The sequence below is a fragment of the Schistocerca gregaria genome, chromosome 10 (genome assembly GCF_023897955.1).
Source record: "Schistocerca gregaria isolate iqSchGreg1 chromosome 10, iqSchGreg1.2, whole genome shotgun sequence".
NCBI classification, from domain to species: Eukaryota; Metazoa; Arthropoda; class Insecta; order Orthoptera; family Acrididae; genus Schistocerca; species Schistocerca gregaria.
This window is the reverse complement of record NC_064929.1, coordinates 195,387,088-195,413,121: the sequence shown is the minus strand read 5'-3', so window position 1 is coordinate 195,413,121 and position 26,034 is coordinate 195,387,088. Positions and strand designations below refer to the sequence as shown.

The following is a 26,034-nucleotide window of genomic DNA, read 5'->3' as shown; positions in this document are numbered from 1 at the left end:
CAAGCACTATTCGTGAGTGAAACAGGGTTGGAGGGATCAGATAGTGGTACCGAAAGTACCCTCCGCCACACACCATTAGTGGCTTGCGGAGTATGATGAAGGTGTAAAATTGTCAGTAGCGCACGTTGAAGTCAATTGACACATACAAATATGTTCGTGTAAAACCCCACTTTGTTAGACTGTGACTATTATTGTCTGTGGTTTGTAGCTCTTGCAGTGACCGTGTTTCAAGACAAAATTATTGGGTCCAGGTCCACTGTTAAACGAAAAACTGTGTCTGATACAAAACCAAACAGGATTCAGTGTGCTTGTCCCATCCTCATGGGTTATTCTTTAAGGGCAGTTCACACTGGCTGACGCTGCACCGGCACATTAGGGTGTATTCACACCGTCCATCACGTCATGGCACCTCTCATAAAGTCAATTCAATTCATGTGATCTCAGCTCGCATCGCTGTCCACTACTATTTTTTCAAGCGAATTGTGGTCTTCGCAAAACTATTCTCAACCGTTTACACGCGCAAAGTGCACATACGGAACACGGAAGTCCGTGTACGTGAATGCTGGAGTATGCGGAAAGTACATTTGTCAGACTCAAATGATTTGCAACGTGCACGAATGGCTTGTATATTAAAAGAAGGAAAACAGAAGTGCGTAACACATAAAAAAGCATCGGTCGGAGAAATGACACTGTGGGGGAATTTGACACCCTACAGGCCTACAGGAGGAATACTGTTTTTTTATTAATATTTTAAAACGTCAAAAGTCCTAATCTTTTTCATTTGTTACGCCAAATTGCACCCAGAATTACTAAAAGGAACACTGTGTTATGAGCTCTGATTACATCCCATTACCAGTTGGTTTAAGTTTAGTTGTCAGTCCAGTGCAAATTTTTTTGCAATTGTGATCTCTCTCTCCAAATACCTTTCCCTTTAAGATTTATAGGTTTTCTTTTCATCTCATATTTGGCTTTAAATAGTTTAAGTGCCATATATCTACTTGGGATAGATAGTCAAACAACATAAATATTGACCACCGATGCTTGCAAAAATGTTTCACACACAATCCTGAGAGCTACTTAAAAACAAATAAGCCTGCTTCAAACACGCTTTTAAACAAACAATTCTAATACATTACTTTCACAAAAAAGACATTTTGCTACCTTAGCATAGCCTGAAAGTTTCAGTCCATTTCTTTATCAAACATTACAAATCCCTGACAATATACAAATTTCACTAATAATTAACCTTATTCTACTCACATTACTTTTTTCACTTGCAACAATACGTATTTCATTTAACTGGAAAATATTAAATACTGAATCGGTATCTATAAAAATCCATTTTATACACACAATAGAGGGCAAGTAATTTAGTACACTAATGTCTTAGAATTCAGGCAGCTGCCGCACCACATCAATTAATCCTTCATCAATTATTATAAAATATAAATTTTCATAAAATAAGTACCAAAATGAAACAATTTATTACAAATGACAAAAATAACAAACAACAGTGACTAAGAGTAACAATTGACATCAACCACGGCGAAACCAAGTCTGGAGATGAGCTGTGTATCAGGAGAAAATCAGCTTGTGGGTCACATGTTCAACAATGAATACATTAAAACTTTCAGTATTTCGATAATGATAATTGAAAACAACAGGCATATTGTATGTAATCCAACACAGTTTATTCAAAACATGCCACGCCAAAAGCATCATCTTCACGCACCACGCATAATCTGCCATCAACATACAAACAATAATGACAAATATCAACATTTAACATTTCTTGGAAACGGTACAACTCATTATTAAATATATATGCCCGCACGTGCAGCCCACAAAATTGAGCATGGTGGGTCCAAAATCAGCTGGATTCTGTATTAGTAACAAACCCACCAACAGACCATCTGACCATTGGTGGGCTTGTTAATGATACAAAAACCAGTTGGTTTTGGGCCCACTTGGTTATACATGCAGGCGTACATACTTAAGTTGTACTATTTCCGTCTGAAGGCACTGTTGGTCTTTGTCATTGCGATTTTTATGCTGATGACAAATTTCGATTGGGGCCTGAATATGACGCTTTTTGGTGCTGAAACTGGTAGCCTGTTTTGAATAGACAACGTTGGATTACAATAAAGCTGTTGGTTTCAGTTATCATTATTCAAGCACTTCATGTCTGGGTCTGTCAAACAGTCCTCGATAGATTACAAGGGATCAAACTTTTCTTCTCAAGAAACCTTGACGTTCTTTGCTGACATACCTGTGACCAATGTCAGTGCGTCAGGCTGTCATGCATGCAAGGTGGTGTAGTGGTTAGCATTTCTGTCTAGTGTGTTGTCTGTCACAATTTCAAGCCTGACCAACAGAAACTGTCATGAAGTATTTATCATTTCTGGAGAGTTCTTGAAATATATTTGTAATGTTTGTATATTCTGGAATATTCAAGATTTGAATAAATGCCAGCATTCTTGAATATTCAGTGTTTGTATAAATAGCTGACTCTCCACCATGGAGGACAGTTCTGTTCTTGTCTGTACAATGGTGTTTGTATAAATGTTATTTAAGTACTAAGTGTAGTATTTCAGTAATGAGTCTGCTTCTGGATTTGGGAAAATTTGGAAATTTGTGGTAAGACCTTATCGGACCAAACTGCTGAGGCCATCGGTCCATAAGCTTATACACTCCATAACCTAACTTAAGCTAAGGACAACACACACACCCATGCCTGAGGGAGGACTAGAACCTCCAACAGGGGGAGCTGCATAGGCCGTGAAATAGGCACCGTAGACTGCACGGCTACCATGCGTGGCTTGGATTTGGGCTTGAGTCTAGCTACAATGTGGCATTCTTTAGTGAGTATGCTATGTACTTCAAACATCATCTTCACCATTGCTCCAATTATGCAACACAGAAACCATGGCCTACATGATAGGAACTGGAGTATAAGTGGTACATTATTGCCAAGATCCGTGTACTCGGAAGACAGAAGGATTCCAAACTGGCAATAAGCCAGCTGCACATCAGGCACGGATCAGCATTTTCTGGAGATGCTGGTTAGCACCCAATGAAATGGCTGTAAGGATTGGACTGAGTCGCCAGATACAACAGGCTTGTACAATATGATGTTGCAGTGCCTGTGTTGTTCTGAACTATGATGTGATGTTCCTTTGGACATGCACATGGCGACTTCAGCTGTTATGAAATGACATGCTGGACCCAGCAGTGATCAGTTGCCTTACCATTTGGCTGTCCATGCCGGAGTCATAGCCAGACCCAGACCTCAATGTCGTCGACAATGCACCTACAATTTGTACTCATGCAGCCCTTATGTATATTCCTATATAAATGAGACTTTTTACTTGAAAGTCACTTGCCTGGTGCCAGCAGATAAATACAATATTGCAGTGCCTGTGTTATTCTGAATTATGATGCAATGTTCTTTTGGACATGCATGCATGAATGGTTTCTCATCATCCCAGCTCATCTACGGCCAGCTGTGCTGAAGTATTTCCATGACAGGCCAAACTTTGCACACATCTGGTCACCTGAGATCCACAAAGACTGTAGGCAGAATCTAACACAGGTATCACTGTCCAGGTCTCTAGCGATCCGTTAAGACACTACAGGGTGGTCCAAAAGTCCGGAAACACCCTGATAAAATCCAAATGGAGTACAAACAAGGAAACACAGTCTCTACACACGAGGAACGGGAAGGGGGAAACTTTATAGGCTATGCCACCAACATGGCGGTAATCTGTACGATTACCTGGATGCCTTAGTCAGTACCATCACTGAACCCCCCCCCCCCCCTCCCCTGTGGAGGCTACACCATTTAATAATATGTAAGTTTCAGCATGGGTTGATACCTGCTACCTCAGAACTGTGCGTGCTATTTATCTGAAAACACATACACCAAAAAAAGTTTTGTAACACTTCAGTTCTGAGAGTTCCGGGACCTGTAAAGACAATTGGAACAGAGATCAACATGAAAAACATTTTTGCCCTTTTTATTGCTAATGAAAAGCACACATTGCGTGTTGTACCACCATACAGAGGTGGAGGTCCAGATTGCTGTACACACTGCTACCTCTAATACTCAATAGCACATACTCTTGCATTGATGTATGTCTGTATTCGTCGTGGCATACTATCCACAAGCTCATAAAGGCACTGTTGGTCCAGACTATCCCACTCAACGGCGATTGAGCAGTGATCTCTCAAAGTAGTTGGTGGGTCATGTTGTCCATAAACAGCCCTTGTCAATCTATCCCAGGCATGTTCGATAGGATTCATGTCTGGAGAACATGCTGGCCACTCTAGTCGAACAATATCGTTCTACTGAAAGAAATCGTTACCAAGATGTGAATGATGGGAGTGCGAATTGTCGTCCACGAAGACGAATGCCTCGCCAATCTGCTGCCGATATGGTTGCACTGTTGGTCGGAGGGTGGCATTCACTTGTCGTACAGCCATTACGGCACCTTCCATGACCACCAGCAGTGTACGTCGGCCCCACATAATACCACCCCAAAACTGCAGGGAATCTTCTTTTGCCATGCTCGATGGACAGTGTCTAAGCCGTTCAGCCTGACCGGGTTGCCTCCAAACATGTCTTCGCGATTGTCTGCTAGAAGGCATACGTGACACATATTGGTGAAGAGAACGTGATGCCAATCCTGAGCAGTCCACGCCCATCTGTACCGCACTGTATAGTGTCATGGTTGCAAAGATGGACCCCGCCATGACCGTTGGGAGTGAAGATGCACATCGTGCAGCCTACTGTGCACAGTTTAAGTCGTGACACGACATCCTGTGGCTGCACAGAAAGCATTATGGAACACGGTGGCGTTGCTGTCGGTGTTCCTCAAAGCTAAAATCCGTAGGTAGCGGTCATCAACTGGAGTAGTAGCCTGTATCTCCTCGAGATGCAAACAACATCGCTTTGGTTCATTTCAAGACGCCTGGACGCTTCCCTTGCTGAGAGCCCTCCCTGGCCCAGTGTAACAATGTGTACGTGATCGAACCACAGGATTGACCATCTAGGCATGATTGAACTACAGACAACACGAGCCGTGTACCTCCTTTCTGGTGGAATGACTGGAACTGATCGGCTGTTGGACTCCCTCCTTCTAATAGGCGCTGCTCATGCATGGTTGCTGACTTCTGTGGGCGTGTTTAGTGAGATCACTGAACAGTCAAATGGACTGTCTTTGTGATTAATATCTACAGTCAACTTCTATCTTCAGGATTCTGGGAACTGGGGTGATACAAAACTTTTTTTGATGTGTGTGTAATCACTTCATGTAATTCATATGAACTGTTGCCACAATAAATCTTGGGTGAATTGAAGACCTCTAAAAGAGTGCACTAATTTTTTCCTGGCGGCTTATATCTCACAACAAGACCATGACAGTAAAATTAGAGAGATTTGAGCTCACGTAGGATTTTAACAACGAAGTCTCATCCTGCACATCACTAGTGATTGGAAAAGGAAAAGAGCAAAAATGGCAATGGTACACAATACAATTTACAGCAAACACTATAAGGTGGCTTGTAGAGAATGGATATAGATTCATAAACACATTTCCTAAAAAAAGTGTTTCTTTATTAGTTATGTACACATTTACATTGGGAAAAGAGATGTGATAAAAAATTCGAGTGTCTCTCACAGCCAGTAAAATTAACGTGGCTACCCATCAGAGAGCAGGACACGTTCTCTCTCTCGTCCATTTTGCAGACACTGGACGCAGGCAGCAGTCAGCGAGCGGTGCAACCTCCTGCCAGTGGTGCAGTGTCCGGGATGTGTCGTCATCGGGCGCTGGACATGCGTGCTAGCAGGGCAGTGATGGCGAGACAGGTGCCCGCCTCGGCCATGCCTGTCAGTAGTGACGACACAAAGGGCCAGGCGCCACGCCCAGGATGCGCTACCGACTCCGCCACGAAGTCGGTGTACAGCGACACATCCGTGATGGCGACACCGAGGCCGTTGCGGCCGTTCCTGATGACAACTCCCACCAGCTCGCCGGAACAAGTCAGTGGTCCACCGTCGTCAGCCTGTGTGTGAAGTAGACCCCATTACTTTACTTCCCCTTTATTTTTCTTTTAGCGTCAATTTTGCCACAGCCAGTCGTATGCAATTCTGTTCCTTGAAATTGAAAGGTGTCAATAAATTAAATTTTGAATTCAGACATTAATAACTTTAACGCAACAGTGTGTATGATTAAGAAAAGTTTAATGCATTCATTCAGGTATTTCACAGTAATCCCTACTTCATTCAGGCAGAAATGTGATGGAGTAAGAAATGGTCCAAACAATTTTTCTGCAAATGCGCTGACTACCAGACATACTTAAACAGATTCATAAAACATGGAGATATAGACTGGTAACATACAAACAACAAGTCTCAGAATGCTCTTTCACTGATAAATCTGAAATGACGGAGAGGAAATCTTATTGTTTGACAATTTCCTTAAAAAGGCTTTCCACTGTCAAAAATATTTTTTATCAGAAGCGGAATCACATCAGTGGCTGTGTGGAATCTGCATTATGTCACCAATCAAAATCCTCCTCCCCAAAGACAGAAGTAGTGGTATGTGCAGGCAAGCAATGAATTATTTTCTGGAGAGAGTAAGATGATGTTTCCAATGAAATGTGTAACATTATTCTCCCGATTATTTCAGATTTTGGGACAATGATTACAAAATTTTTGCAATTAAACTTTTCTTTTTTGTTTTTGGTGCTAATTTGCCTTGCCATTCCTGAAGAGAGATACGATTCTCTCTTTTTTCACCTCAAAATGATAAAGTACTGTTTCCACTCCGTTTTTTTCACAAAACCTATGAACAGCAGTTGCAGGGATAACACCAAGCTTCGTCTGTACATTAGTTGCGAATTCCTTTATAGTACTTCCTCTAAATGGCATCTCCTCTACATGTTTACGAAATGTAAACTCAACAATTTTACGACTTTCCACCCTGCAGATTTCTGGACTCTCCTTAATAGGCCAAAGAAATGAGGAATGTTCATATCACTTGCGATTTGGAGGGGCCAGTCTCGTAGAGCTCCTTGGTGCATTGACTCTCACAAGCTGTTTTATATTTTTCGAACAGTCTTTCTTCCACACTTTAACACATTTCATTTTAGTAAATAATTCTTACTGCGCCAAATCTTTCTTCCTTTCGTACGATTCATGTTCAGATTTACAAAAATAACACTTTGTACACTGCTTAACTTTAAGCATTTCATCACTCCTTCATTGAACATTCATTCACAGCCTTTTCCTTTCCACCAAAAGCTACTACAGTACACCTTCTCTTTGGACTAGGAAGGTATTCTTGTTTCAGGCTCTTATTGGCACAATAATCTGTATCTGAACCACAATCGATGGAATCATGAGAATTATTTTCTATTTCTTCTAATATATTCACAGGCTCTAACAAAGTGTTGATGTCATTTGAATGTGTATCCAAGAAATGAACTGGTATATAACGCATTTAGGCCTCTTCAGGAGAAGCAGGTGATTTCGACTGCATATCAAGTTCTTTCCTACACTATCTGACCGAAAGCATCTGAACACCTCTTTGCAATGCAGAATTGACCAACACCTCATGACAGATGAACCCAACAATATAAAAGAAGACAAGGAGTACTGAGTTGTCAGTGGAGAAGCAGTATGTGTTTCTCAGAGAACCTGAGTGAGTTTTAACGTTGACTAATAATGGGATGTCACACGAGTAACAAATACATAAGGGACAACCCTTCCAAATCTGGTCAAGTCGACAGTTGGTGATGTGGTTGTGAATTGAAAACCTGAAGAAACGCCCGCTGGTGTGGCCGAGCGGTTCTAGGCGCTTCAGTCTGGAACCGCGCAACCGCTACGGTTGCAGGTTCGAATCCTGCCTCGGGCATGGATGTGTGTGATGTCCTTAGGTTAGTTAGGTTTAAGTAGTTCTAAGTTCTAGGGGACTGATGACCTCAGATGTTAAGTCCCATAGTGCTCAGAGCCATTTGAACCATTTTTGAACCTCAAGAAACAACAACACTGAAACCAAGAACAGAAAGATTACACGTATTGATGGACAGGAACTTTTGAGTATTGTGAAGGTTTTTTATACCAAATTATAAGTAATTGACGGAAAGAATAACTCATAGGTTCCAAATGGCTACCAGTAGGCAGAGAGAGCAGCAACTGCGTGTAGCAAGCTTTTGGTATGGGTTAAAAAGATTGGGCAGTTCCTTGTGAGCCACATATTTGTGTAGTCAGTGTTAAGCAACACTTGACGTATTGTAAAGAGCAACACCATTGGACAGTGGATGACTAGAAATAAGTGATTTGGAGTGCTGAATCATGTTATATTTATAGCAATCCAATGGAAAGTTTCGGGTTTGGTGAATGCCTGGAGAATGTTATCTGCTGTCATGTTCATTACCAACAGTGAAGTGCAGAGGAAGTTGTGTTACGGTATGGAGGCAGTTTTCATGGTTAGGATGTGGTTCCCTTAGTGCACTTAAGGAAATGCTAAGAGTATGAACAAATTTTACAGCTCTGTGAACTGTGTCCAACAGAAGAACAGTTCGAAGACAATGACCTTTTTTTATCAGCATGACTGTGCACCTTGGGAGAAAACAGCATCTCTGAGGCAACAGTTTGTGGACAACAACGTTCCTAAAATGGAATGGACATCCCAGAAATCTGACAGGAGCCCAATAAAACCCTTTTGGGACGAGTTATAACGTTGATTTTTCTCCAGTCCCCAGTGTCTAACATCTACGTTGTCTGGTTTCGGCTCTTGAGGAAGAATGGACTGCAATGACTCCACAGACATCAGGCACCACATTGAAAGTGTTCTGCACGGAGTTCAAGCCAATATAAAGATGGAGGGTGAGCACATCCCATATTGTTGTCCACTAATATTGTGTTCAGACTATTCTGATCAGGTAAGTGTATTTCATCTCTTTAGAACGAGAACATTAACTGGATTCCACATTACTACTAAACACTGGAACCTGTACAAAGGCAAATTAGTAGGCACATATGAAGATAACACAGTTAATATTAATTCATTCTTATCTCTACTATCAACTCTTACCAATAATACTCTTAACTTAATGAGTATGGATATTAAATGATTCGATAATTTAAAGTGAATAGTAACTAAACAACTGTGTCAGAGAAAGTATCAAAAGAAACTGAAATTCACTTTGTAAATTACAATCTGGTTATGTCGTGTTATCTGTTTACCAGTGCACCGGCAACTACAAGGTATGAGCCTGCCATGTTGCACATGCGCAGTCTGATATAGCTCCAGTAGGGGGTGCACATTTTCCTAGCTGTTTGAGGCCTACAAATCTGGCCATTTTCAACATATTTTTAAAAGTCCTTGCAGTCCATTTTAGCAGCCAAATCTTCGGCAGAGCAATTGTTTTGGTATATTTTTCCTGTTTAAAAAATTTCACGACATGTTTCAACATGTCAGATTGAATCACTCCCTTGTCAGTATAGAGCCGATCCTTATGCACTTTGAGAAACCCTGCATATTCATACGTCTTCACTAAATTTCGACAATTTTCGGTCTGGTATGAACCATTGCAGAGAGTAAATTTTGTAATGGCACAGTTTCGGACCTTACCGATTTGTATGAGCAATATTCATAGCAGAATGCTTCACCCAAGACTAAGTACTGCATTTGTATCACAATGTGCGTCATCACACAATTACTTTTCTTGGGAGCAGTGAGCAAAACTGTCAACTTTGGGAATGGAAAGACTTTTTGCCATGAAGTGTAATTACTCTACATTTTAACTACTTACATGTGTATAAACATCACCGTTCTTTGGAGCCACACAGATGAGTGGGGTAGTGACATCAGTGTCCTTGGGGCCCAAACACTTGTCCTGCGTCTGCACGACAACATCCATGTGACGTAATATAGTGGAATTGTTGTCGCCTCGCTGAATCAGGAAAGACAGAAATTCACACACATTAGTTTCTGTGGGCCTATAGGTGTGGGCCATATGTGACAGTGATGAACACTAGACTTAATATTCTTGTGATGTATAACATGGATCATCAACAAAAGTGAGGCACTTTCAGGATTGAATGATCAGTTGGAGAAAGGAAGTATTTCTCCTAACAAATAAATTTGGTTTTGTGGGGCATGCTATACTTGCACATAACTGGAATATTATGTGATTATGAGAGAAGGTGAACTATGGTAAATTTCATGTCAAAATTGAGAACTAGAACAATTTTCTTGAGTGTCAACAAACAGGGAATCGGTGTGTATCTGATTCAAATGTAGTAAAGCGGAGAGGGGGACGCTACAAGGTTCTGTTCTGGATCTGTAGCTTTTATCAATGTGTACCAATAACCTGTCACTAAACATGGTGACTGACTATTTTTTTAGTTGTAGTCCAATATGGGAGTATGAATTTCATAGGGTGGAGAGTTTTTTGAGGTGGCATTGTTCATGTTGCTCTAGTTCCTGGAGGACAAGGGGTTTAACGTGTGATATGTCATTCAGGAGTTTGGGATTGCATAGCAGGAGGTTTGCGCTGACTGATATGGTTTTGCAGTACTATGTTGGTGAAGGTTAAGGACTGACGGACTTTGAACAGATGGAGCTCATTGTGGAAGTAAGGGTGGCAGTAATTTGATGGTAAAGCCATTTGGGAGGATTCCAAGAGCCAAGCAACAATGCAGGAACAGTATGTGGGTCTGGGTTCTGGCTAGGGATAAGGAAACTTTTTTGTATTGATTCAGATGGAAGGAGCAAGGATCCATTTTGGAGAATAAAAACGCGTAAAAATACATAAATAAGGTAGGAATAAGTCCGAAAAAATTCGAAAAATACACTCAAACACATGGGAAAATCACGAGAAGGATGAAACAGATAAAGTATGGGGAAAAAAGATGAAATCTGAGGGAGCAGGATGATAATGAAAGGCGAAAACCACCTGAAATTTGCGCGAAGACACAATGAGATGAAAGGAAAAAAAAGAAAAAGATTGTAAATTTGGTTGCAGGTCTGTGGGTGGGTAAGTGTGAAGAAGGGGGACGGCATATGTGACTAGATAGGTGAAGTTAGTAGGTGCAAACTGGAATAGCGAGGAGAAGGGTTGGGGTGAGAAGGGGTTGGTAGGAGAAACGCTACTCACGTTAGCCCAGGACCCCCAGCCACTGAGCTGACAGACGGTTCCTGGGGCTGGGGCGCTGGCCGCCAGTGGGATGGTCCGCACGTTCTTCCCCAGCTTCATCGGCTTCTTCAGCTGCAACACAGTGTTCTCTATGTAGTTGCCACTCTAATTACGAGATGCTCCCACCAGACAGTAAGTATAGGTGCAGAAAAAGCTATTTATAGAGAAAGAAACAAGGCTTAAAATATCTACATGCAGAATCTGATCAGAAGTATCGTAACACCCGTATGCAAGCAGAATTGACCGCCAGGTGTCACGAGAGGTGGACCTGGCAGTTAAAAGGAGGTGGAGAGTACTGTATTGTCAGCAGATAAGCATTAACCTGACTGGATCACTCAAGATAATTTAGTGACTTTGAACTTAGTCTAGTATTGGATGTCACCTGACTGACAAAGCCATCAGGGACATTTTGACACTTCTAACGCTGCCCTTAGTAAAACTGTTGGTAATGAGTCAAGTGGAAATGTGAAAGAACAGCATCACGATCTGGTAGACCACCTGTACAGGGGACCCTCGAGGATTGTGGAGAGTGGTTGTAAAAAATGGTCGAGCTCTTATAAAAGTGAAGGATGGTCACACCACATACAATATGTGATCAAAAGTACCTGGACACCCCCAAAAACATACGTTTCTCGTATTAGGTGCATTGTGCTGCCACCTACTGCTAGATACTCCATATCAGCGACCTCAGCAAATGGCTCTGAGCACTATGGGACTTAGCCGCTGAGGTGATCAGTCCCTGAACTACTTAAACCTAACTAACCTAAGGACATCACACACATCCATGCCTGAGGCAGGATTCGAACCTGCGACGCGTAGTGGTCGCGCGTTTCCAGACTGAAGCCCCTAGAACCGCTCGATCACACCGGGCGGCAGATCTTCACTCTGCAGTGGAGCGTGCGCAGGTTCGAATCCCGCCTCGGGCATGGATGTGTGTGATGTCCTTAGGTTAGTTAGGTTTAAGTAGTTTAAGCTCTAGTGGACTGATGACCTCAGTCCCATAGTGCTCAGAGGCATTTTTAGAGTGAAAATATCATTCTGGAAACTACTTTCACAATCGTGCCGACCTCAACAGTTTTGCCTACTGGCCGCTTGGCGCGCTGCTGGCGCAGTAGGCAACAAAATCGAGGCGAACTGTCGCGACTGTTATGTTAGACTGTAGTAGAAGTATGTTAGTAAGTTACTTTTGCTGTGTTTCTGTTTTACAAGTTTTTTTATTTTTTTCGAAATTTGTAATTCTCAGTATACCCTACAAAAAATGACACTACTGATGGTAGGTCCACAGATCGTAGAGTTGTTAGATACAGCACTTACCCTGACGACAGAGATGTCGTGGTCCAGCCCAAGCGTGTCAAAGTAGAAGTGGGTGTATGTGTAGCCCACATCGTAGCTGGTAGCTTTCTGGTAGTCGGGGCTCCCCACAGTTATCCGTAAGAAGTTAATCGGCCTCCTGGAGACAAAATGTCCGACAGGATGTTACAGAGCAGCTTTCACATTTCATTGGGAAAATATTCCATTAAGAACTTTTTCTGTTGCACTCCTATTTTTTAAAAAAAATAAGTGAGGGCATACTATGCGTGTCACTCTAGTGACCACAGCTTTACAACTACACTGGACAACAAAAATCAATCTCAAGAGGCTCCACGCTAATCTGTAGGCTACTGCTACGGGATGGTCAGAAACAGTCTGAAGAGCTTGCAAGGGTGTTGCAGGGTAAGTTGTGCTGAGAAATAACTGTTCAGAAAACCATTCGACACATTGTGCCATTTACAACTTACGTAGCATTGAAATTTAGCCAATCAGGCCGTTGTGCGTGAAAATTCAAGCATTCCGCAGTCGTTCTCATAGCGGAGATAAAACCACACTGGACTGCAAAGCCTTTGGCCCAGGTTACATTCTTAGTTTCTCCCACGTACAATTTTTGTGACACACCCTTGTTCGGTTTCAGGAAACCGGAAGAAGAACACATTTGTTGACATCGTCTTCGTCACGCTGCATGAATTTGCGCGTGCAACGAACTGATTGGCCAACTTCAATGATAATTAACTCTGAAACGGCGCAACGCTCGGAAAACAGTTATTTCTCAGCACAGCCTATCCCGCAACACCCTTACAAGATTTTCAGGCTGTTTCTGACCCTCCTGTATTGCGATCAGAGTTGTCTAATTTTGCTTCTAAAAATCGCAAAAAGTTCTCGACCGATTTACTTCGAATTTTCATATGATACTCTAATAAACATTCGGATGGACGTACACACATAAAAAAAAGTTTTGCATCAGCTCGCTTCCGAGAGTTCCGGAACCTGTACAGAAAATTGGAATAGTGATCAACATAAACATTATTTCCGCCCTTTTTATTGGTCATGAAAACCACACATTGCATGTTGTACCACCATACAGCGAGAACTTCAGAGGTGGTGGTCCAGATTGATGTACACACCGGTACCTCCAATACCCAGTAGCACGTCCTCTTGCATTGATGCATGCCTGTATTCGTCGTGGCATACTCTCCACAAGTTCATCAAGGCACTGTTGGTCCAGATTGTCCCACTCCTCAACGGCCATTTGCCGTAGATCCCTCAGAGTGGTAGGAGGGTCACCTCGTCGATAAACAGCCCTTTCCAATCTATTCCAGGCATGTTCGGTAGGGTTCATGTCTGGACAATCTAGCCAAGCGATGTCGTTATCTTGAAGGAAGTCATTCACATGATGTGCTCTATGGGGGAGCGAAATGTAGTCAATGAAGACGAATGTCTCGCCAATATGCACTATGGTTGCACTACCCGTCGGAGGATTGCATTCACATATCGTGCAGCCGTTATGGCGGCTTCCGTGACCACCAGCGGCGTACGTTGGCTCCACATAATGCCACCCCAAAACAGCAGGGAACCGCTGGAGAGTATGTCTAAGGCGTTCAGCCTGACCGGGTTGCCTCCAAACACGTGTGTGATGATTGTCTGGTAGAAGGCATATGGACCTCGCCATGGACGACGGGAGTAAAGTTGCACATCATGCGCCATATTGCGCACAGTGTGAGTCGTAACACGACGTCCTGTGGCTGCACGAAAAGCATTATTCAACATGGTGGCGTTGCTGTAAGGGTTTCTCAAAGCCACAATCCGTAGGTAGCGATCATCCACTGCAGTATTAGCCCTTGGGCGGCCTGAGTGAGGCATGTCACCGACAGTTCCTGTCTATCTGTATCTCCTCCATGTGCGAACATCATCTCTTTGTTAATTCTGAGACGCCTAGACACTTCCCTTGTCGAGAACACTTCCTAACACAAAGTAACAATGCGGACGCGGTAGAACCACGGTATTGACAGTCCAGGCACGGTTAACTACAGACAACACGAGCCGTGTACCTCCTTCCTGGTGGAATAACTGGAACTGATCGCCTGTCGGATCCTCTCTGTCTAATAGGCGCTGCTCATGCATCGTTGTTTACATCTTTGGGCTGGTTTAGTGACGTCTCTGAACAGTCAAAGGGACTGTGACTGTCATACATTACCCACAGTCAACGACTTTCTTCAACAATTCTGGGAACTGGGGTGATGCGCGCGTCGTTTGGTGATGATCGTGCGCTTAGCCGCCACTTTCGTCATGCTTGGTCTCCTAGGTCCTCAGACCTCTGTCCGTGCGGTTATTGGCTTTGGGGTTACCTGAAGTCGCAAGTGTTTCGTGATCGACAAGTGTATCGTGATTGACCGACATCTCTAGGGATGCTGAAAGACAACATCCGGCGCCAATGCCCCACCATAACTCCAGACATGCTTTACAGTGCTGTTCACAACATTATTCCTCGACAACAGCTACTGTGGACATATTGAGCATTTCCTGTAAAGTACATCATCTTTGCTTTGTCTTACTTTATTATGCTAATTATTGGTATTGTGATCAGATGAAACGCCATCTGTCGGACATTTTTTGAACTTCTGTATTCTTTTGTTCTAATAAAACCACATGTCATTCCAAGAATGTGTGTCAATTTGTACCTCTCTATCTACATTATTCTGTGATTTATTCTGTTTTCGAATTTATACTGACTTTTTGATCACCCAGTATATTCGTTTTTATTGTACAAAATTTTAAAGAAAAATTGTGTACACTAAAATGTGGAGTATTGTTTTCTTCCTCGCAGTCAGTTTTAAGAGAATACAGGAGATCTTTATTTATGGCGTACTGGCTAAAATTTAGATACTACAACGGAAACCGAATCGTCCGAAAATTTGGAAATGTTCCCACTTCGGCATTAAAACTATGCAAAATACTATCATTGAAGCTATTATCCCGACAGATGCAACAGCTGGAGATGTTTCTCTCATACTCTATACAACAATGATTGCATGCAGTTTACCCACTCATTTTAAGTGGCTTCAATTTCCTGTCACGCTTTCGTACGCAATAACAATAAACAATGGGCAAGAACAGAGAGAGGGCACGGAGGAGATGCATTGGGGGGTGCAGGGTGGACAGAGGTGGTGAATGAGGAGATGGACAGAGAAAAGGGAAGGAGGAGGATGTGGAAAGAATGAGGGACAGAGGAGGAGATGGGGAGAGAGAGAGAGAGAGAGAGAGAGAGAGAGAGAGAGAGAGAAGGAGGAGGAGGAGGAGGAGGAGGCGAATAGAGAAAGGGGGAAGATGGTTATGGACAGAGAGGGACAGAGAGGAGGAGGAGGAGGAGGAGGAGGAGGAGGAGGAGGCGATGGACAGAGGTATGTGGGAGGAGGAGGCAGCGATGGACGAGAGGGGAGGGGCAGGGAGCAGATGCACAAAGAGAGTGGGAGGAAGAGGTCGTGGAGAAAGAAAAGGGAAGAGTAAGTACAGTAAGGAAGGGACAGAGATGGACAGAGGGGGAGGGGGGGGGGCAGAATGAGACGAGGACATACACTGAAGAGCCAAAGAAACTGGTACACCTGCCTAAAATCATGTAGGGTCCCATGAGCACGCAGAAGTGCCGCAACACGACGTGGCATGAACTCGACTAATGTCTGAAGAAGCGCTGTAGGGAATTGACACCATGAATCCTGCAGGGCTGTCAAAAAATCCGTACGAGTAGGAGGGGGGGGTGAAGATCTCTTCTGAAAAACATGTTGCACGGCATCCCAGGTACGCTCAATAATGTTCATGTCTGGGGAGTTTGGTGGCCAGCCGAAGTCTTTAACTCAGAAGAGTGTTACTGGAGGCGCTTTGCAGCAACTGTGGACGTATGTGGTGTCGCATTGTCCTGCTGGAATTACCCGAGACCGACGGAAAGCACAATGGACATTAATGGACACAGGTGATCGGAAAGGATGCTTGCATACGAATCACTTGTCAACAGTCGTAACAAGACGTATCAGGGGTCCCATAACACTCCAACTACACGCGTCCCACACCGTTACAGAGCATCTACCAGCTTGAACAGTCCCCTGCTGACATCCAGGGTCCATGGATTCATGAGGTTGTCTCCTTACCCGTAAGCATCCATCTACTCGATACGATTTGAAACGAGAGTCCGCCGATCAGGCCTGTCATCAACAGTCCAGTGTTGGCGTTGACGGGCCCAGGCGAGGCGTGAAGCTTTGTGTCATGTAGTCATCAATGGTACACGAATGGGGGCTTCAGATCATAAAGCCCGTATCGAAGATGTTTCGTTGAATGATACGCATGCTGACACTTGTGATTGCCCAGCACTAAAATCTGTAGCAATCTGCGGAAGGGTTGATCTTCTGTCACGTTGAACGATTCTCTTCAGTCGTCGTTGGTCCCATTCTTGCAGGATCTTTTTCCGGACGCAAGGATGCCTGAGATTTGATGTTTTACCCGGCTCCTGATATTCACGGTACCTCGTGAAATTGTCGTACGAGAAAATCCCCACTTTAGCGTTTCCTCGGAGAAGCTGTGTCCCATCGCTTGTGTGCCAACCGTAGCACCACGTTCAAGCTCACTTAAATCTTGATAACCTGCCATTGTAGCAGGAGTAACCGATCTAACAAATGCACACGTGTTGTCTTATACAGGCCTTGCCGACCGGAGTGCCGTATTCTGCCTGTATTTGAATACAATTTGTATTTGATTACGCATGCCTATACCAGTTTCTTTGGCTCTTCAGTGTATATCCAATTCGCACAGATATTTAGCCACTGCAAAGCGTTGCTGGGTTCGCTAGTAGCGTGTAACACCGCCTCTAGCTTTGGTAATTGCCTCTATACGACGAGAATGACAGGCCATAAGTTTCTTTAGGTACCCTGCTGATGTCACTCACTGATTATACGATCACACAGAGCTACCAAACGACTGCTTCGTAGGATCCACTATTCCTAATTGCTCCATGTATTTTCTATGGGATTAAGAAGAGGTGATTTAGCATGCCACTCGAGGTACGATGAGGTACTTAAGTGTCGGTGGAATCAGGAACGTCATCTTGGAAGGCGTGAGTGTCACAGCATGCTCATAATGAAGATATAGAAGAAACGGAAGGAATGTTCAAATGATTATTCTGGTTCATATTCACGGCAACCTGAACGAATAGGCACAAGTCATGGTGCGACAACAAACTAATCTTCACAGGACCACCTCTGGCCTGACACCTTACACATACTGGGGGTTAAACGTCTTATTGAATCAACAGTACACTCGACAGCTTGCATCAAATGAAAATAGACAAATTCGCAGCGCTTAGGACGGAATTATACGCCTCCGGCCAGACTCCAGTAAGCTACGTACACTTTCATTGCTGTTCGACCTGTCTATCGCTTAGCGCAAAGTTTCAGACGACTGGAAAGAGCACAGATCAGTCCTGTATATAAGAAAGGTAGAAGAACAGCTACGCAGAATTACAGATCAATATCCTGAACATCGATCTGCTGCAGAATTCTGCAACATATTCTCAGTTCAAGTATAACAAAGTTTCTTGAAACGGAAAAGCTTCCACCCACATACCAGCACGGGTTTAGGATGCATCGCTCATGCCAAACTCCGCTTGCCCTCTTCTCGCACGATATCCTGCGAGTTATCGATGAACGGCGTCTGCCCCGATAGCTGAATGGTCAGCGTGACGGACTGCCGTCCTAAGGGGCCCGGGTTCGACTCCCGGATGGGTTGGGGATTTTCCCCGCTTAGGGACTGGGTGTTGCGTTATCTTCATCATCACTTCATCCCCAACCGGAGCGCAGGTCGCCCAGTGTCACGTCGAATATAATAAGACTTGCAGCAAGACGGCCTGGCCTGCCCTGTAAGGGGCCTCCCGACCAATGACGCCAAACGCTCATTTTCGTTTACATCGATGAATGGCGACCATCATTCCATGTTCCTAGACTTCGGAAAATCGTGGGACACGGTGCCCCACTGCAGGCCGTTGACGAAGGTATGACCATGCTGAATACGTTCCCAGATATGTGGATTGCTCGAAAACGTATTAATGAACAGGACCCACAATGTTACCATTGAGGGAAAGTATTTGCCAGAGAAGGGTATTTTCAGGTGTGCCCCATGGAAGTATAGTAGGTCTGCTGTTATTTTCTATGTACACAAATGATCTGACAGAGGCCGAGCAGCAATCTGTGGCTGTTTGCTGATGATGCTGTGGTGTGTGGGAAGGTGTTGTCGTTGAGCGACTGTAAGAATATACGAAATGAACCGGCGGCAACCTTGTGTGAATGGACTAAAAAGCTAATCATTTGCATATCGCAGCATCTTCTTCCTGTCGGTTAAATTTCGCTTCTGTAGCAATTTTAAAGGCCAGTAGTGCAAATTTGAGATAAACTGTATACACAACGATGTTGTTCCTTCCAGATACATGTTATTTCTCAGTATATATATTTAAAGGTAAACCATTCTCACAGTTGGTTTTCACAATAAACAGAAGTAGTGTTTATGGCTTATGATTTAGAATATTACAGTGGAATATTAATTTACAGTAACAATAAAAGGGCTCAAGATCAGATTGAGGAGGGATGAGGAGACAGTGGGGAGCGGACCATAAGAGGAAGGAGGGGGAGGGGGCACAGGAGGATAGAGGGGAGGATAGAGGGGAGGAAGGAGGGGAGGAAGGAGGAGGAGGAGGAGGAGAATAGAGGGGACAAAGGAGGAGGAGGAGGAGGAGGAGGAGGAGGAGGAGGAGGAGGAGGAGGAGGAGGAGAAAGGTAGAGGGAGGAAGAGGTGTAGGATTGAGGAGAGGAAGAGGTGGAGGATAGATGGGAATAAGGAGGGGGAGGAGATGGACAGACAGACAGGACGGAGAACAAGTATAGGATGTGTATCCAGTTCCCACACTTGTTTAGCAATTGCAAAGCTGCAGGGTTCGCTGTACTCCGTACATCGAGAGAGGGGCTCTGACAGCTGACAGTGCGGTTGCCAGTATTCGACACGGACAGGCAGCCAGCCAGTGGCGGGGGGAGTGGGGTGACAGATCTTCCTGTCTCACCCTTTGGCCTGGGCAACACCCGGCTCCTTTAGAACCTAACAATGCCACGTTATTCATTGCAGCATTCCTGTAGGGGTAGCATTCTACTGACCGATGTGTTCCTATTAGAATATTTTTTCACATGTGCTACCAGTTTTTGTCTCCTTACACAATACACAAATTTTTTCTTTAATGATGTTACAGCCATTTGAATGCAACAATTTTTATTTTATTGTTATATGGTTTAGATGTCGCTGTATTTCATACCAGTCTAATATCTTTTGACGTTTATATGTTGCCCTATTTGAAATTGGTCTATTGCCGAGCTCTGAATCGTATAACAATAAAATAAAAATTGTTACCATCAAACGGCGGTGACATCACTAAAAAATTACCATTACTATCGTTCCAGCCAAAATAAAAATTACACACAATCAGATTTTCAGCATTAACAAGGTAAATCAAATTGCACATGTAAAATATCAAATAACATCACCTCTATTTTTCGTGAGGAGGAACAGAAATCACAATATCATTATCTGATTGGTCACCTCTCGTCACGACCACACAGTCTTCGGTATCTTCGCTGTTGCTGTCCTCGTTGTCTGATAAGGAAATTACAATATTATGAACGGATTCTTCTATTACACCTTCTACGTTTGAGCTCGTAATCTCTTTCCACAAATGGTTCACGACGTTCTTCCAATTTTCTGGTTTTATTCGCGTGACAGCCTCATTTACCAGCGTCTCTGTGTCTCGAAACGTAAAGGTTTTGTTTCGCTCCGCAACATCTGCTTTTATTTGAGCCCAAGTGAGTTTAATTGCTCTGTAATGGCAGTGGTACGGTGGAAGACGTATAACTTTGTGGCCGTGGTTCTCTGCTAATGTATCCATCACATAATGCATCTTCTGTGGCTTGTATCGTTTCACTAATTCCAGATATTCCGCTTTGCGCATATTCTGTTGAAAGCCTATTTTATTATCTTTCAACCAGCTGACTATTTCGTCTATCCTTGCAGCAGCTGTTGATGCCTTATTTAATTATACAGAATGGTACGGCGCATTGTTAATTATAAACACTACCGGAACTGATGTTTGGTAGCAAACAAGTAACGAACCAGTCTTTGAATGTATCTGCATTCATCTCCTCGTGGTAGTCGACAGTTTGACTGCAACATCATCAGAGCACCGGGCACAAAACCGGTCATAGAGCCAGCATGAACTTTAATTAGTCGCCCTCTATACCAGTTGGCACACTCATAGTTCCGTGGTGCGTGTAGACTGTCCACGCGATGGAATGTGCATGACACACATTGACCCATGTTTCGTCAATCCATATTACATTTTCCGGATTCACTGCTATCAACACTGTCTCCGTGTTCCAGCAATACATTTCGTCCTGAGAACTTTCTCCAAGGGAAGCCATTTTTATTTTCTTCAGGACATTGGCGAGACCTGTTAGTCCGCCTGTGAACAAACAACTGTCCGACAGCGATGCCATCAACTTTTGAAGTGTTGGACACTCCTTCCTGCTGTAGTACGTGTATATGTGTTGCCTGATAGCACTTTCGTCAGAGTTGTCTGTTTCAGTCACACGACACAATCTCTTCTTTGACTTTCCAAGCGTCACAATAACAGGGCTCGCAGCTTAATTGGCGGCCTCTTTTATCATCTTGACTCTCTTCACTGTCGCTGTAGAGATGTTCAATGCTTCTGCCACTCTGTCAACCACTTGACTCACTGATATCAAAGGCCCAGCATTGTCCCTTTCCCCTTCCAAGTAAAGACGCAATCTGTATATATATTCGCATGCTTGGGATTTCAGCATAGCTCATTTCCTGAATGCCCTCTTCTCTACACTACAGGAAGCCATTTTACACTTATACACACTTTTCCACTTACACACATGGCAAGAAATTCACAGAAGTAGCGGAATGCGCATGTATACACACAAACCTAAACGTAGCACGTGGCACAACTGAGCGAAAGCAGTAGTCACCCAGCACTATGGCAACACTGGGGTATTTCCATGCTTTTTTTTTTTTGGTCATCAGTTTACTGACTGGTTTGATGCGGCCCGCCACGAATTCCTTTCCTGTGCTAACCTCTCCATCTCAGAGTAGCACTTGCAACCTACGTCCTCAATTATTTGCTTGACGTATTCCAATCTCTGTCTTCCTCTACAGTTTTTGCCCTCTACAGCCCCCTCTAGTACCATGGAAGTCATTCCCTCATGTCTTAGCAGATGTCCTATCATCCTGTCCCTTCTTCTTATCAGTGTTTTCCACATATTCCTTTCCTCTCCGATTCTGCGTAGAACCTCCTCATTCCTTACCTTCTCAGTCCATCTAATTTTCAACATTCGTCTATAGCACCACATCTCAAATGCTTCGATTCTCTTCTGTTCCGGTTTTCCCACAGTCCATGTTTCACTACCATACAATGCTGTACTCCAGACGTACATCCTCAGAAATTTCTTCCTCAAATTAAGGCCGGTATTTGATATTAGTAGACTTCTCTTGGCCAGAAATTCCTTTTTTGCCATAGCGAGTCTGCTTTTGATGTCCTCCTTGCTCCGTCCGTCATTGGTTATTTTACTGCCTAGGTAGCAGAATTCCTTAACTTCATTGACTTCGTGACCATCAATCCTGATGTTAAGTTTCTCGCTGTTCTCATTTCTATTACTTCTCATTACCTTCGTCTTTCTCCGACTTACTCTCAAACCATACTGTGTACTCATTAGACTGTTCATTCCGTTCAGCAGATCATTTAATTCTTCTTCACTTTCACTCAGGATAGCAATGTCATCAGCGAATCGTATCATTGATATCCTTTCACCTTGTATTTTAATTCTACTGCTGAACCTTTCTTTTATTTCCATCATTGATTCCTCGTTGTACAGATTGAAGAGTAGGGGCGAAAGGCTACAGCCTTGTCTTACTCCCTTCTTAATACGAGAACTTCTTTCTTGATCGTCCACTCTTATTATCCCCTCTTGGTTGTTGTACATATTGTGTATGACCCGTCTCTCCCTATAGCTTACCCCTACTTTTTTCAGAATCTCGAACAGATTGCACCATTTTATATTGTCGATCGCTTTTTCCAGGTCGACAAATCCTATGAACGTGTCTTGATTTTTCTTTAGCCTTGCTTCCATTACTAGCCGTAACGTCAGAATTGCCTCTCTCGTGCCCTTACTCTTCCTAAAGCCAAACTGATCGTCACCTAGCGCATTCTCAATTTTCTTTTCCATTGTTCTGTATATTATTCTTGTAATCAGCTTCGATGCATGAGTTGTTAAGCTGATTGTGCGATAATTCTCGCACTTGTTAGCTCTTGCCGTCTTCGGAATTGTGTGGATGATGCTTTTCCGAAAGTCAGATGGTATGTCGCCAGACTCATATTCTACACACCAACGTGAATAGTCGTTTTGTTGCCACTTCCCCTAATGATTTTAGAAATTCTGATGGAATGTTATCTATCCCTTCTGCCTTATTTGACCGAAAGTCCTCCAAAGCTCTTTTAAATTCCGATTCTAATTCTGGATCCCCAATCTCTTCTAAATCGACTACTGTTTCTTCTTCTATCACATCAGGCAAATCTTCACCCTCATAGAGGCTTTCAATGTATTCTTTCCACCTATCTGCTCTCTCCTCTGCATTTAACAGTGGAATTCCCGTTGCACTCTTAATGTTACCACCGTTGCTTTTAATGTCACCAAAGGTTGTTTTGACTTTCCTGTATGCTGAGTCTGTCCTTCCGACAATCATATCTTTTTCGATGTCTTCACATTTTTCCTGCAGCCATTTTTTCTTATCTTCCCTGCACTTCCTATTTATTTCATTCCTCAGCGACTTGTATTTCTGTATTTCTGATTTTCCCGGAACATGTTTGTGCTTCCTCCTTTCATCAATCAACTGAAGTATTTATTCTGTTACCCATGGTTTCTTCGCAGCTACCTTCTTTTTACCTATGTTTTCCTTCCCTTTTTAGAGACGTCCATTCCTCTTCAACTGTGTTGCCTTCTGCGCTATTCCTTATTGCTGTATCTATAGCGTTAGAGAACTTCAAACGTATCTCGTCGTTCCTTAGAACTTCCGTATCCCACTTCTTTGCGTATTGATTCTTCCTGCCTAATGTCTTGAACTTCAGCCTACTCTTCATCACTACTATATTGTGATCTGAGTCTATATCTGCTCCTGGGTACGGCTTACAATCCAGTATCTGATTTCGGAATCTCTGCCTGACCATGATGTAATCTAATTGAAATCTTCCCGTGTCTCCCGGCCTTTTCCAAGTATACCTCCTCCTCTTGTGATTCGTGAACAGGGTATTCGCTATTACTAGCTGAAACTTGTTACAGAACTCAATTAGTCTTTCTCCTCTTTCATTCCTTGTCCCAAGCCCATATTCTCCTGTAACGTTTTCTTCTACTCCTTCCCCTACAACTGCATTCCAGTCACCCATGACTATTAGATTTTCGTCCCCCTTTACATACTGCATTACCCTTTCAATATCCTCATACACTTTCTCTATCTGTTCATCTTCAGCCTGCGACGTCGGCATGTATACCTGAGCTATCGTTGTCGGTGTTGGTCTGCTGTCGATTCTGATTAGAACAACCCGGTCACTGAACTGTTGACAGTAACACACCCTCTGCCCTACCTTCCTATTCATAACTAATCCTACACGTGTTATACCATTTTCTGCTGCTGTTGATATTACCCGATACTCATCTGACCAGAAATCCTTGTCTTCCTTCCACTTCACTTCACTGACCCCTTCTATATCTAGATTGAGCCTTTGCATTTCCCTTTTCAGATTTTCTAGCTTCCCTACCACGTTCAAGCTTCTGACATTACACGCCCCGACTCATAGAACATTATCCTTTCGTTGATTATTCAATGTTTTTCTCATGGTAACCTCCCCCTAACGTAAACAAAAGCTCACGATCTGATTGGCCGTCGTGGATGCGCGACGCACAAGCACCGAGGCTGTGTCAAATGTCAGAGCTATTCTCTCGCCATATGAAGTTTAGTACTGTATATCAACAATAACTAAAATTATATTATTTGCTCTTCTATTTGGCGTTGAAGTTTTAATGACCAATACTGTAGTTTAGCCCATCCCTTGTAAGCACCAACAACAGAGAGGAAGAAAGACTGTACAGTAAAGTGTCCCACACGGTGAACTGACCTGGTGGGCCTCATGATGCCGTCGTATATGCAGTGTCCGGCGGTGACCAGGTTCCGCTCATCAATGACGACTGCCCCGCACAGTGGAAACTCGTCCTGGTGCCACCACAGACTCGCCTGCCGGAAAATTAGTAATGCGACCATTAGCATCGGACATGGAGCATTGTATACTCTGATTAAAATAACTTGGTGACTGACAGGTTGCAGTGCCAGGGGGCGGTGTTGCCGGCGTGCAGCCAGCTGCCACCATACGAGATGGCGTAAGATGACCCTTGACAGATCGTAGCGCTGTTGCAAGTTTTCAGTTGCGAAGCGCTAATGGCTACACGCGAAAACAACAGCCTTCTACAGAGCTGTGACAATACTGAGGCTCTGCCACAGGAGTGTTTACAAAATCGAGTGACATTACTGGTTACCATAGGCCCTGAAAGCTAACAAGTCAAGCCCACTTTAACTGTCAGGGATCAACTTATGCTGATTCAGCTGTAGACAAGACACAGAGTACCCGTGAAAAAGGCAACATGGTGAGAAGAAGTTGTTTGAGTAAGAACAGCAACTGGCTGTCAAAGACCTCTACCACTCGGCTCGTTGAAACGTGAGCCACATACTTATTTAAATCTGAGAATAACTGAGAAAGTGCACACTCACATTCATAATACAGTGCGTTCCAGAAGTGATGGTCAATATTCAGGGACATGACAGGAATGATCATTCGAAACAAAAAGTCAACTGAATGTGAGCAATTCTTTAATTTCGATACTGTGAAACAAATCTCTTCTACTGCAAGCTCTTTGCTTTCCATATTTTGGGAAATGGTAGTTTGGACCAAAACAAGAACAAAGTACAGAGAAACAAGTGCACTAAAATTTATACCTTAAGAGTTTGAGTACTTCATTTTCACTACTCTGAAGCACAACTCTTACAATAACAAGTTCCCATAGCTCTAAGGTAGGCCTTTTAGAGCACATGTTTACTGGGCATTTTTTCTTGTTTTGGTAGATATTTGTTTCACAGTAAAATAATGGCTCTGAGCGCTATGGGACTTAACATCTATGATCATCAGTCCCCTAGAACTGAGAACTACTAAAAGCTAAGTAGCCTAAGTACATCACACAACATCCAGTCATCACGAGACAGAGAAAATCCCTGACCCCGCCGGGAATCGAACCCGGGAACCCAGCGCGGGAAGCGAGAACGCTACCGCACGACCACGAGCTGCGGACTGTTTCACAGTATCGAAGATCAAGTATT

At 43.4% G+C, this 26,034-nt stretch overlaps 1 protein-coding gene across 1 annotated transcript in view; it reads right to left on the bottom strand.

Moving 5' to 3' along the window:
* Positions 1-5,592: 5,592 nt before the first annotated feature.
* Positions 5,593-26,034, bottom strand: part of LOC126293415 (uncharacterized) — a 170,088-nt gene continuing 149,646 nt past the window's right edge. Inside the window, exons 7-11 of the mRNA XM_049986638.1 lie at positions 24,785-24,900; positions 12,520-12,655; positions 11,167-11,277; positions 9,820-9,960; positions 5,593-6,063 (exon numbers count right to left, since the gene is read on the bottom strand). Coding sequence (XP_049842595.1) covers positions 5,818-6,063; positions 9,820-9,960; positions 11,167-11,277; positions 12,520-12,655; positions 24,785-24,900 — 750 coding nt within the window. The 3' untranslated portion in view covers positions 5,593-5,817. The remainder of the gene's footprint in view (positions 6,064-9,819; positions 9,961-11,166; positions 11,278-12,519; positions 12,656-24,784; positions 24,901-26,034) is intronic.